The sequence below is a fragment of the Mytilus galloprovincialis genome, chromosome 1 (assembly GCF_965363235.1).
Source record: "Mytilus galloprovincialis chromosome 1, xbMytGall1.hap1.1, whole genome shotgun sequence".
NCBI classification, from domain to species: Eukaryota; Metazoa; Mollusca; class Bivalvia; order Mytilida; family Mytilidae; genus Mytilus; species Mytilus galloprovincialis.
The window spans coordinates 78,091,658-78,105,789 of NC_134838.1; the positions used below are offsets into that span (position 1 = coordinate 78,091,658).

Sequence of the window (14,132 nt, forward strand, 5' to 3'; positions counted from 1 at the left end):
GATTTTGACCTACGGTTCGTCCAACAGAAAATTAATGGACTCTTGTTACGTCCTAATTTTCAAAATTAGGTCAAATTTAGACTGTCAACAGTTTAAAACCTCTTTATTTTTCATTTATATGGTAGTATTTAAGGTAAAATAATTGTCAAAGTAGAAGCGAAATTGATTCTGTGACTTGTGGTAGCCATTTTAGAGAATATCTTGGATGTTGGACGTAACATTTTTTTGGACAAATGTTGGATGTAACTAATTCCATCTCTTGGTTGGACAGAAAGAGTGTTCACCCCTTCAATGTCGTTGACCTCAAGTAAAAAGGAACAGTTGACAGCAATACCGTATGCACATCGCGATTGTCGTAAAATTTGTTGTCATAAACATTAAAAAAAACTTAAACTGAGTTGGCAACTTGCAAATGAAAATTGAAATTTTCGCCCGTAACGGTTGGACAGATTTTTCAAGAGTAAACTTTAATGACAATTCCTGAAAAAAATAAAACTTTCTGCTGTAACTTCATGATGAATTATCACATTTTAGTTAATAAGCTCAAGCCTCAAGATATTTTGTGCATCTAATTGCCCTCTATTGTTACATAACTTATATTTCATTTTCACATAGGAAGAAGACAGAAAATGTTAGTCCAACAACATGACCATTTAAAATTGTTTTTAATCCTTATTTTTCGATGATTTTTCATGTTTTAGTGTCCTTAACCTTGCCAACCCTATTGTTTTACCTGAAAATCCTTTTTACCTAGTTGCCATTCATACAAAAAGGTTAATAAAACAATTTTGATTTTGGGTCATTCGACCATGTCACAAAATAAGCATGCAAAAAATAGGGAATTCAACACTTCATTTATAAAATACTTTATTCAACAATAAACTTTTCATATGAGACTGTTTATATTATCTCTTCATCATGCAGTGAATTAATTTGCTACCAGCATTAAAACTCAAAATAATTTAAAATATGAAAAAAATGCATTTTTCTGGGACACCCATTGAAACAGCACTTTACTGAATACTTAGCCACATGTATGACATATTAATGTACCAAGAATCCCCATACCCAAAAGAAAATTTCATTTGTAAATAGTATCCCTCCTTATAACCAATCTGAATGAAAAGCTCCGCCGAGCGGAGCATGATACGACCGCAGTGGTCGACAAGTGTTCATTTGGGCAAGCATTGACACACTACTAAAGTGGACACAATAATATGCTTGACACAGTAATTTGCTGGATACAGTAATTAGCTGGACACAGTAATATGCTGGACACAGAAATTAAGACCCTTGTAGCTGGGAAACCTTAAGTCCCAGCTCAAATTTGGAAAGAATCAAACGGGTTGGAAATTTCATACGGAATCCAAACTAAAAAAAATATGTTGAAAACGGACGAGAAATAAAAAAAGTTCGTAAGGAACAAAATGAAACAAGAGGCTCTCAAGAGCCTGAATTGCTCACCTTAATTCTTTTGGTTAAATCTCTCATCAATGATTATTTTGGCTTTTCAATTTATTTAAATGTTTTTTGGATCGTCCTATTTTCTTCAAAAGCCAAAAAAAATAATCATTTTCTCCTATGTTCTATTTTAGCCATAGGAGCTATGTTTCTTGACATACAAGGAAATAAAATATAAAATTTATACTAGATACTCTGAAACTCATTTAGCCTAAGTTTGGCTGAAATTGATACAGCAGTTTCAAAGGAGAAGATTTTTTAAAGTAAGTCAACATGATGAACAAATTGTGAAAAAAGTCTTTAAAGGGCAATAACTCCTTAAGGGGTCAATTGACAATTTTAGTCAAATTGACTTAATTGAAGACCTTACTTTGCTGAACATTATTGCTGTTTACAGTTTATTTCTATCTATAATTATATTCAAGATAATAAACAAAAACAGCAAAATTTCCTTAAAATTATCAATTCAGGGGCAGCAACCCAACAACAGGTTGTCTGATTCATCTGAAAATTTCAGGGCAGATAGATCTTGACCTGATAAACAATATTACCCAACGTCAGATTTGCTCTAAATGCTTTGGTTTTTTAGTTATAAGCCAAAAACTGCATTTGACCCCTATGTTCTATTTTTAGCAATGGCGACCATGTTTGTTGATAGATCATAACTTCTGATACAATTTACAAACTAGATACCCTAAGGAACATTCAGTTAAAGTTTGGAAGTATTTGGCCCAGTAGTTTCAGAGGAGAAGATTTTTGTAAAAGATTACTAAGATTTACGAAAAAATGGTTAAAAATTGACTATAAAGGGCAATAACTCCTAAAGGGGTCAACTGACCATTTCCGTCATGTTGACTTATTTGTAAATCTTACTTTGCTGAACATTATTGTTGTTTACAGTTTATCTCTATCTATAATAATATTCAAGATAATAACCAAAAACAGCAAAATTTCTTTAAAATTACCAATTCAGGGGCAGTAACCCAACAACAGGTTGTCTGATTCATCTGAAAATTTCAGGGCAGATAGATCTTGACCTGATAAACAATATTACCCCATGTCAGATTTGCTCTAAATGCTTTGGTTTTTGAGTTATAAGCCAAAAACTGCATTTGACCCCTATGTTCTATTTTTAGCAATGGCGACCATGTTTGTTGATAGATCAAAACTTCGGATACAATTTATAAATAAGATACCCTAGGGAACATTCAGTTAAAGTTTGAAAGTATTTGGCCCAGTAGTTTCAGAGGAGAAGATTCTTGAAATAGTTTACGACGACAGACGACGACAGACGACGGACGACAGACGACGACGGACGCCAAGTGATGGCATAAGCTCACTTGTCCCTTTGGGACAGGTGAGCTAAAAAACAAAACCAAAATAGGATGAAAAACAAAAATTTGACAAAAGTCAATTTTGGCCCTTTTAAGCCCCTTGTTCACTACAGTTCAGGTGGATTTTGACATGTCCACCCGTCCACAGTGGGAGTGGGCACAGAGTGGGCAAAACTTCCAGCTTGTCCACCATGCCCACCCTATGGAGTGGACATGCTATTTCTCAGTTTTAAGAATTAGACTAGCATATAACTTTGCCCTGAAATAAACACTGAAGCTCTCTCATTCAATAATTCTGCAAAATTTGAATTTAAATTGGAGTGGGCAAGAGTGGGATGCCCACGGTGGGCAGGTGGAAATGTCAAAGTCCACCTGAGCTGTAGTGTAGCTAATAAACCATAAGTCCTAGCTCAAACCTGAGAAATTTTTCGCATTGGAAGTTCCATAAGAAATCCAAAGAAAAAAAACCATAGATTGCAGTCGGACAAGAAATAAAAAAGTTTTTTTTTTTTATTTAAGACCACTTTGGCCCCTAATAGCTTAAAAACGGTAAAAGCTATAGTAAATCCATTAAACTCTGCCGGTGCAGAAGTTCATAAGGAATATAATGAAAAAAACAAATCCAAAATAAGACAAGTGATCATTGTAACAGGATGCTGTTACGAAAGTCTCCCAAACAAACCCAAAAATTTCTGGGGAAAAGGTGGACACAAGATTAGTTTTTGACACATTAACATGTTGGACTTATTATCCAAGTTGAATATATTGTAAAAAACACATTTATATTTTTGGGCCAATCATATAGATCATTCAATGCGTTTTGTCATGAGAACAAGAAAATATATGGTTTAGGGGTGGGAATCTCATCGTTTTCAAGTTATTCAATCATTTTCAAAGTGGGCGTGGTTGGGATGACCCCGGGGACACCAACCCTATGTATCATTCAATGTGTGACTGTCTTGTCATGGTGAAAATTCCCTATGTCAGCAATTTTATAAGGAATCCAGAGAAAAAAACCCGTTGAAATCGGAGGAGAAATAAAAAAAATTTCGTTTTGAGGGATTTAGCACCTCTTTGGCCCCTTATAGCTCGGAAACGGTAAAAGCTACGTTAAATCCGTAACGATATCACCAGTGCGGAATTTCATAAGGAACATAATGAAAAAAAACAAAACCAAAATAAGATGAAAAATAAAAATTTGGCGAACAAAAAGGAGAAGTCCTTTTTAGCCCCTTTCAGCCCCTTGTAGCTCAAATTGGTGAAAATTCCCTGTTTCAAAAATTTCATAAAAAAACAGTTGAAATCAGACAAGAAATAAAAAAGTTTGTTTTTGGGGATTTAGCACCACTTTGGCCGCTAATAGCTCGGAAACGGTAAAGGCTACGTTAAATCCGTTGACAAACTGCCAATGCAGAATTTCATAAGGAACATTATGAAAAAAATTTCATTAAAATTGAACAAAAAATAAGTCCTCCACATCAAAATTAATATAAACACTTATTTTTCCCCTTTTGGCCCCTATTTCAGGAACCGGCTGGGCATAACCCCCAAAAACAATCCCAAGCTGTATTTTGTGGTTTTATACCTTGTGTTAAAATTTCATAGCATTCAATGCTAAATCAGAACTCAAGTTATCGTCCGAAAACCACAAATCTGGACACCGATGCCGCCGCCGACGACGCCATGGGCGATAACAATATACGACCGCAAATTTTTGAGGTCGTATAAAAATCTTTAAATTTTTGTTTCCATGGTAACGGCAACAATTTTGAAAATTCCTGGTACCAAATGGACATGTATGCATGACAAGACCCATTTATGTAAAGTTTTATAAACATTGTACATGTAGCAGATTTTAAATTTTGCATATTTTTGCAGTTTCCATGACAACAATATCCATTTTGAAAATTCCAGGACCAAAGTGCTCAACTAGGCATTGGTCTCTTACTTCATGTCAAACTTCTAATATAAATCAGTTTTGAACAATTTTCAAAAATCTTTAATTATCTGTTTCCATGGTAATGGCAGCCATTTTGGAAATTCCAAGGACCAACTGGACATGTATTCATGACAAGACATATAAGTGTAAAGTTTTATGAAGATTGAAGCATCTTTTAAATTTTGCATATTTTTGCAGGTTCCATGGCAACAGCAGCCATTTTGAAAATTCCAGACCCCAGGTGCACAACTAGGCATTGGCATCTTACTTCATGCCAACCTCTTATATTCTATGACTTATGGTTCCAGAGAACTGCGATGGACAAAATTTGGTGGAAAAAAAAGGGAAAAAAACTAGAAATAGCTAATGTCAGCCCGGCCTGTTTCCATGGTAATGGCAGCCACTTTAGATTTCCCATACACTGACTTAAAAAATATGAATGAAAAGTAACATTTCTAAAAAGTTTCAGCCAGTCTTGAACATTTTTCATTTTTTTTTTATTTTCGGTTTCCATGGTAACGGCAGCCATTTTGAAAATTCCAAGGACCAGTTTGACATGTATGCATGACAATTCACATTTCTGTAAAGTTTTATCAAGATTGGAGCATCTTTCAAAATTTCGAATATTTCTGTGTGGTTTCCATTGCAACCGTAACCATTTTGAAAATTCCAGACCCAGGCATACAACTTGGCATTGGTATCTTGCTTCATGCCAACCTTCTATTATGAATAGTAACATTTCTGCAAAGTTTGAATAAGTTTTGAACATTTTTCAAAAATCTTTTATCTTCGGTTTCCATGGTAATGGCAGCCATGTTGGAAATTCCAAGGACCAACTTGACATGTGTGCATGACGAGACACAATTATATAAAGTTCCATTAAGATTGAAGCATCTTTTGATTTTTGCATATTTTTGCGGTTTCCATGGCAACGGTAGCCATTTTGAATATTCCAGATCCCAGGTGCACAACTAGGCATTGGCATCTTGCTTCATGCCAACCCATTATAGAGTTTGGCTTATGGTTCCAGAGAACTGCTCCGGACAAAATTAGGTGGAAAAAAAACCCCAAAAAACCCCAGAGAAACGGAAGAATAGCAATATGTAGACCGACTAGATCGTTGGGCCGACATGCTTAAGTTTATTTTGAACATTATCTCCAATGTTGAGGCAGTCTCCTTTCAGAATTATATTTGATGACCTTGACCTGCATCCAAGATGGTAGCTGTCAGCTGACAGACAGTCACTACATGTACCTGTCTTGTGTGACCTTCGAAGGGAAGTTTGATATTAGGTCACATAAGACAGGTGGTCACTTAAAACAGGTTGATCATTTTCCTAGTGTGACGTAAATTTGACATAAATTTGTGATATATTTGTATGTAAACTCTGTGCATCTGCAGTACTGCTTTTGGTGCTCATTGTATCAATACAGAGAAAATTTCATTTTTGGGGCATGTTTATTTTACCCCCTCTCCCTAGGGAAGGGGTATATAGTGATCCACATGTCCATCGTCTGTCTGTCTGTCCATGCTTTCGTCTGTCACACTGTTCGTTTCAAGATGATATAAAGAGAACGCCATTACATAGCCAGTGTTCATTCCAGAATTTCAGATTGAAGGGTCAAAGGCCCTTTTGGCAGTTAATCTAGGGGCCATCTACTGAAATGGGTGGGTCATGAAATTTGACCAAAATCTCATTAATATCAGTGCAAAAAGCAAACAGTTGTTTCCTTCCTGTAGGCACTTATAAATAGATTTTATATAACAAAATTATACTTTTTATTAGTTGTTTTGTTTGTAAATGTTGCTTTCATTTCTTTATAAAAAAAATCATTTATTGAATCATTGATGTACTTGTAACTTGTCCTGGAATATTGTTCGTCTCGTTAGCGAAAGCATTGCCTTGTTTATCATATAATAATTGCACAATGGTCACATTTCATAAGTTTCGCATCGTAAATCAATCACGTCTGCACTGGTATTCGGTTTAATTTTCTCGTATCACCGCTTTTAGTGTTGTTTATCATTCGAGAGTCTTCTGCCACTTCTTGATCAACAATTTAACCGGTAGCATCCTTTAAACATTAAGGAAAACATAGATTTCAAAGCAACTTTCGTTTTCGTTTATCAGCCATGATTAAATTTAATAGAAAGGTCTCTTGTATAAAAACACTGAGAACAATGACAGGGAAGACCATGAAAAAAATCCGGAAGTTTCCTATTGTGGACTACGGAAAAACGACGCGCCCGACAGGCGCAAGTGGCACGTTTTCTTTGCGCCATGGGTGGAAATTATGCATCAATGGCGCAAGGGCGCGGCCTGGAATGAACACTGCATAGCTTTTTAAAATTTTAATGTTATTTCCTACTATATAAATGAAGGTCAAGTTCAATTTTTGTACAAATTAGGGTCCTATGATAAAACTATGTCGGCTGATGTTGACTGCCTTGGTTGGCGGATGGAATCATCAGACACAATTCTGAAAGGGGACAACCTAACAGGGCTTTTTCTACCTTTTATTAAAATAAGACCCAAACCCTTCAATTTAGAAATTTCCCTCAAACAGTTGAAACACCCTAACTTGGGAATTTTGCATCTCATGTTCTTACATTTAACCTTTGGGTCAGGTCAGGTGAGCTTAAAATCTAAGAAGGATGTGTCCATGGGATACAGATGCTCCAACTTCCAACAAATAACTTCTTATTTTCTACTTATGGCAAAACCTTGAAATTAACACTTGAAATCCAGATTTTTCCAAAAATACACATAACAATAATCGATAGTGTGAGTCAGTTAATTTTTGCCACAATTTTTTACTTCTATATAAGAACATGGGTGAAAGTTATCTGGGTTGGTAAAACCGGAAAAGTATGTCAACAATTTTTTGGATTTTGCCCTACCTATAACTAGAGACTATCAGCACAGCTCATTATGTATACCCAATGCTCCTTCATCTGCCAAGCCCCATTAGTCAGATGACTTACATCAGATATTAAAATACAGCAAGTAGTTCAAATTTCAATGATTTACCCACCTAGGCTCTACAATACAACTATGAAATGAAGAAAACAAGCTTACACAATTAGAGACACGAAGTGGATGACATTTTACTACCATATACTAAAGTAGGTCAAAGATCAAAGTGACCTAAATTTGGTACATGACACATCATATTTGTATAATGCATCCATATATCAAGTTTAATTATCCTAGGTGCTACAGTGGTACTATCATAAGTGTCAAAGTCAAGGTCACAGTGACCTTGATTTAGTACACAACACATCGCCTTTGCATGATGCATCAACACACTAAGTTTGACAATCCTAGGTGCTATGGCACAAAAGTTCTGCACAAGACACGAAGTGGGCAAATTTTACTATCATAAAGGTCAATGGTCAAAGTCAAGGTCATAGCTATATCTATAGTGACCTAGATTTGGTACTTGACACATCGCATTTCGATGATGCATCCATACACCAAGTTCGATAGTCCTGGGTGCTACAGTACTGTAAAAAAAATCTGCACAAGACACGAAGTGGGCAAGGCTTTACTATCATAAAGGTCAAAGGTCAAAGTCAAGGTCACCGTGATCTAAGTTTAGTATGAGACACATCACCTTCCCATGATGCATCCATATACCAAAATTGATAATCCTAGGTGCTATGGTACAAAAGTACTGCTCCGACAGACTAGGTGATTCCTATATATACATGGTATACTCATAAATAGTGGTATATACTGTGGATTCATTTTTATTCGTGGTATACCAATTTTCGTGGATTTCGTGGGTAACAGCAAACCACGAATTTAAGAATTCAACGAAGAATAATCCCGAGAAATGTGTATTGAGTCGGATGTTTATTTCCGGTTATGTTATGCAGTTCTAGTATAGTGTTGACTAGCGATAAACATTGTAACATAACACGTGTTTTTTATTGAAAGAAGATACAAGTATTTTGATTAAATCTATAATAAATATATTTAATATCAGTGATCATTTACTTTTTAAAATTGATTAAAACTGTGAATGGAAAATAACTGCAAGTTGTTAATTACCGTGTCATAGTTTGGTTTACCAGTGATTAAACATCAATAGGATTAAGTACGGGGATATTGCCCGTAGGTAATATTGTTTATGACAGGAACATTTATTTTCACACCTTATACTTATATCACTGTGTATTATATCATGATTAGGGAAATGAGCTTTCAATCATTAAGTTTTGAATGCCTTATAGAATTCAGACCAGAATTTATAAATTGTAAAACAAACAAATAATTAGTTGTCTCTGTCCATTATTGTAATCGAAGTTATCAATGAACACTTTAACCTAGAATGACCAAGCGAGCTTTTTCAATGAATTCCTTCTTTTTTTGTTTTGTTTTATTATTGATCAAACCAAGGAGGTTATATGATCTCCTAAATCAAAAAGAAATCCACGAATTACGTATCTAATTTTTTGTTGTTGAAAACAGCGATCCACGAATTTACATATACCACGAAACGTCTTTTTTTCTCTATCCACGAAAATTGATACCCACGAAAATAAATGAATCCACAGTATACCTATATACGCCCGCCCGCTCGCCTGCCTGTCATACCTTGCCAATCTGATAGCCGATTTTTACATTCGTAAAATCCCAGTTAAAAATCCTAGGTGCTACGGTACAAAAGTTCTGCTCAGCTCTGGACACAAAATTGACAAGGTTTTACTATTATAAAGGTCAAAGTCAAGGTCACAATGACCTAAATTTGGTACATGACTCATCGCCTTCCCATGCATATGATGCATCCACATACCAAGTTTGATAATCCTAGGTGCTACGGTACAAAAGTTTTGCCCCGGACATGAAACGGGACAGACGGATGGATGGACGGACGGACAGACAGACAAACTTCATTTGCGGGGGGTATAATAAGGCAAACTACAGATTATACTGATCTGATGGTTTTTTAGAAGTCTTTCTTTTTAATTAACTATTAAGAAAAAAGACAAGGGATTGCAAAGCTCACGTGAATCATCTCAACAAAAATCTTACCTATAGATGTATTCCCAAGATTCAGGTCTTCATGACATGCTGGACATTTTTTCAAATCTGCAGGCCAACTGTGATGGCCATCAATCAAATATTCTGCTGAAGGAGCTAACAGTACAAACAAATGATGGGAAAGGATTGCTTGTATTTCTGCTTCACTCTTTGCACTTTTGACCTTCTTTAAATGTTCGATGTTCTTCTCTAAGAAAACAAAAGAAAACTTTTTATCAAAATATAAATTACATGATATACAAATATACCTATTCACTGTACATTAGGCAGCAACCATTTGATTTTCTGGGGGGGGCTATGGTTTTTTTTTCTGTGCAAACTTTTTTTTTCGCCTGCGGCGAAAAACAATCTATTTTTTTCGCGACAAGTCGAAAACAATTTTTTTCTTTCAATTTTAGCATTAAATATAGTGGCAGCTGAGGGTGAAACAAACATTTTTTTTTTCTCAGAATCAAAAACAAATTATTTTTTTCTCCAAAAACTGGAAACAAACTTTTTTTTCCAAAAAAAAACATAGCCCCCCCCAGAAAATCAAATGGTTGCTGCCTTAGACCATATACTAGAGGCTCAGGTTAGCCTGTATCGCTCAACTGATTTAAACAAGCATTCTGTGAGAATTGCTAAAGCAATTTTTTGTTAAATTTTAATGTCGGAAACACTGGAACCACTAAATGTCAACAAAAGTTTAGCTCATGTGTGCTTCAAGCAATATTCATCTTGTGATTTCACTTCATATTTTAAAAAATATTTAGAATATAAACCAACAGAAAATGTCCTTAATTTATACTTTGAATGTTGCTAAACTTTTTTTGTTGAGTATAATTTTGAAAAGGGACCATCCAAGGGCCATTCTACAAAAGTTTAACCCAAACTGGCCAAGCAGTTTCAGAAGATTTTTTATTGATTTTTTGCTCAATTTCTTTTTTAGTAAGGGCGGCCGTCGCCAGGTGGGGTCATGGGATAAACTGAAGGAAACAGCATTATGGCCACGTTTGGTTCAAAAACGCAAGATTCATACCAGATTGTCCGTAATTTTTCACCATCAAAAGTTTTGCAATTACACATCTGACGTCATCAAAGTTACCAGTTCATGGGGCAACTGGATGCCAGTTATACTGTAAACAAAATTTCGTATAGTGTTACATGTATCTTTAAACCAGCTAAATAACTTCTTACTAGTGTTAATGTTGCATTAGAAAGCCATAGAGATACGTCATGTCGCAATGACATAGAAACTGCGGCACAATAACTAATGTCTCAGTGCTTAATTCAGGACATCCTGGGGGCCGTGCGAATGCAAAATAATCAAGTAATTATCAGAAAAATGAATGAAAACTTTAAATCGTCTAAATTAACAAATATCCTAGCTGGAAAATGAAAATCTCACTTTACTGTCTCAAGTATGAAAATCTCACTGAACAGTCTCTATTGTGTGAAAATCTCAATGAACAGTCTCTAATATATGAAAATCTCAATGAACAGTCTCTCATAAAAATCACTAACCACTTTATTTAACCAGTCCATTTCTTAATCTTCTCCTTTGCAGCATGGGATCCTATGTCATGTATGTTAAAACTATGTTGGCTGCCTTGGTTAGCGGATTGGGTCGTTAATTCATTACATTTATAAAGTAAATTGGACCCTGGTGCCAAGTTTGGTCCAAATTGTCCCAGTGGTTTCCTAGTGGAAGATTAAAATGTAAAAAGCTAACGAAGACAGACAGACCCCAAGTGGTAGTGATAGGCTAGCTCACATGAACCTTCGGGCCAGGTGAGACAATTAAACGATGGGATTTCATGATCTCAACACAATGGGATTCAGGAAAGAGCATTTTATATTAACGCAAATTCAGGATTATTTGTTAATGGGAAAATGATTATGTTGTTGATAAATTTTTACACTTTTTAACTTGGCACTTGTTAACGTTACATCAGGAATGTAATTATAACGCAAATGTTAGATTTACATCCAGGTAAGGGGCAGCAATTAATTACGGAATAATGCTGATGTAACCGTAACAAAAAAAATAGAATTACATGGATTAAGGTAGAGGCTGACACTGGTCATGTGACTTTTGAAGGAATTTGATATAAAAGCGGTGAAATGTTTTACTTTTTGAATTCTTTACATTTATTTTGTAAAAGTTTATGAAATTAAACTAGAATACATATATAAATTGATTATGTCAACATTTTACATGGGACATTTTAGCGAAAACAAAAGGACGTTTTAGCAGCTTAGTATAGGACATTTAAGCGCCGATTTTTAGGACAATTTAGCGAAAATAAAAAACATAGTAGGACATTTTAGCGACATTTTTGGGAAAATTAGCAGGGAATAAATATATGGACCATAATTTGCTATTGGGCTCCGTTTCCTATAAGGCAGCAACCATTTGATTTTCTGGGGGGGGCTATGGTTTTTTTTTTCTGTGCAAAATTTTTTTTTCGCCTGCGGCGAAAAACAATCTATTTTTTTCGCGACAAGTCGAAAACAATTTTTTTCTTTCAATTTTAGCATTAAATATAGTGGCAGCTGAGGGTGAAACAAACATTTTTTTTTTCTCAGAATCAAAAACAAATTATTTTTTTCTCCAAAAACTGGAAACAAACTTTTTTTTCCAAAAAAAACCATAGCCCCCCCCCCCAGAAAATCAAATGGTTGCTGCCTAACTATAGAAAAGTGATAAAATTTGAATTACTGTAAGAAAAGTTGTAACTACATCTAAAGATGCCATTACTTTTATTAATATACAAGTGTATGCTACTCTTCCCTAGAAAAAAAATTGAAATATACGAATTTCAAAGATTCTACAACCGTATTTTTGTGTCGTTTCTCGCGTTACTTTTTGCTTCCGAAGAGCATAACGCTGACTGATTTATAGATAATCGTCACCGGCAAATTCGTAACTTTTGCTTTCAAATAACAAAGAACATCGACCAATAAGAATAGTGAGAAGAAAATGCCGAGAACTATGAGTATTTATGTAGCAGATGTAAGAACAGTGGCGTGATTTTTGTGTCCGATTTCGTAACGCAAATTTTAGATGATGTAATCTGCTTTGTTGTAATAGAATTCTTAAAAACAATATGCAAATATGAACTCTCGCGAGATGTTCAAACAGGTAAATCAGAGATGATTTACATTCTTGTTTTGATCTTCGTAATAATTAAGTAAGAAAATGACGTTATCGTTATGCGTTACATTTCACACGAAACAGAAGTCCAGTTATTTATTAAAATTGTTTTTGTCCTTAAGTTCTAATCATTTCCGGTCATACGTGAAACATGTGACTAACATGTGATCACGCCCTTACAGCCGGACATACGATATACTAGTTCTAAACATTGTTTTTGTTTCCAACGGGATGTTAGCAAACATAATCTGTAGACTTGTTTCGACTTGTTTAAAAAAGGAAAATACAATTTTCAAAGAGATTGCGCCGGGGGTCTATTATTATTCCTATGTGCATAATGTTACATATGATCTTGTGTGAAAATAAATGCCCAATGACTTGACAAAATCGATTTCAAATTTGACCGACGTTTAAACACACTACGTTTCCCAATAACGATGTAAAGGGTCCTTGGAAAATTCAATCGAAATTACGTCTCTTATCATGGTGCCGATGTTCGTTGGATTGATTTTGCTTCAGCAGTAAATATTACTGGATATTTTAGGTGAATAAAGATAATTAGATGAAAAATGCATGTTAATATACCGTTACACTAGGAATGTACAAAGTTGGTAACTTTGTCACAATTTTTAATTATTTTCTTTATTCATGTTCTGCAAACACTTTTCAGTAATGCAATAAACTTGTCAAAGGAAAAGTAAACTTTTACCAGGCATGACTTGAAAGGAAGTACTTTATTGATTTTAGCCCACTAAAGTAGGTTAAAATGTGGAAACCATGTAGATGGTGTACAGGTCACAAATATCACATGGTGCCTATTTTAAAGATTTTAATTCCAAGTTAAAAGTTTTTTTCTTTACTGGATTTAAAGAATTTTACATTGCCAATGATTTGGAATAAATTTTATATAACTGGAATTTCAAAACCAAATATAAATATATTTTTTTGGCCAAAACATCAAGATACAACGATTATGGTATCCTGTATCAATGAAGAAAATATGGAAAATTCTGAATAAATTGTACTAATTGTTTTCAAAACAAGCACATATTTAGGAGTTTTATAATACTGTTACATTTAAGATGGATTTTAAGAAAAAGTATACTGTTCAGATTATTTTAAGCAGATTTTGCAATAAAATAAAACTAAAAAAATGCTTTCGGTTTCTTATGGTTTCCTGTCACGTTTAAAAAAAACTTTAATATAACATT

At 34.6% G+C, this 14,132-nt stretch overlaps 1 protein-coding gene across 2 annotated transcripts in view; it reads right to left on the minus strand.

The window, feature by feature from the left end:
* LOC143084934 (uncharacterized) overlaps window positions 1-14,132 on the minus strand; it is a 42,129-nt gene that overhangs the window by 1,767 nt on the left and 26,230 nt on the right. For both annotated transcript variants that reach the window (XM_076261023.1, XM_076261014.1), the window contains exon 2: window positions 9,777-9,974. In XM_076261023.1, the coding sequence (XP_076117138.1) occupies window positions 9,777-9,974 (198 nt within the window). The remainder of the gene's footprint in view (window positions 1-9,776; window positions 9,975-14,132) is intronic.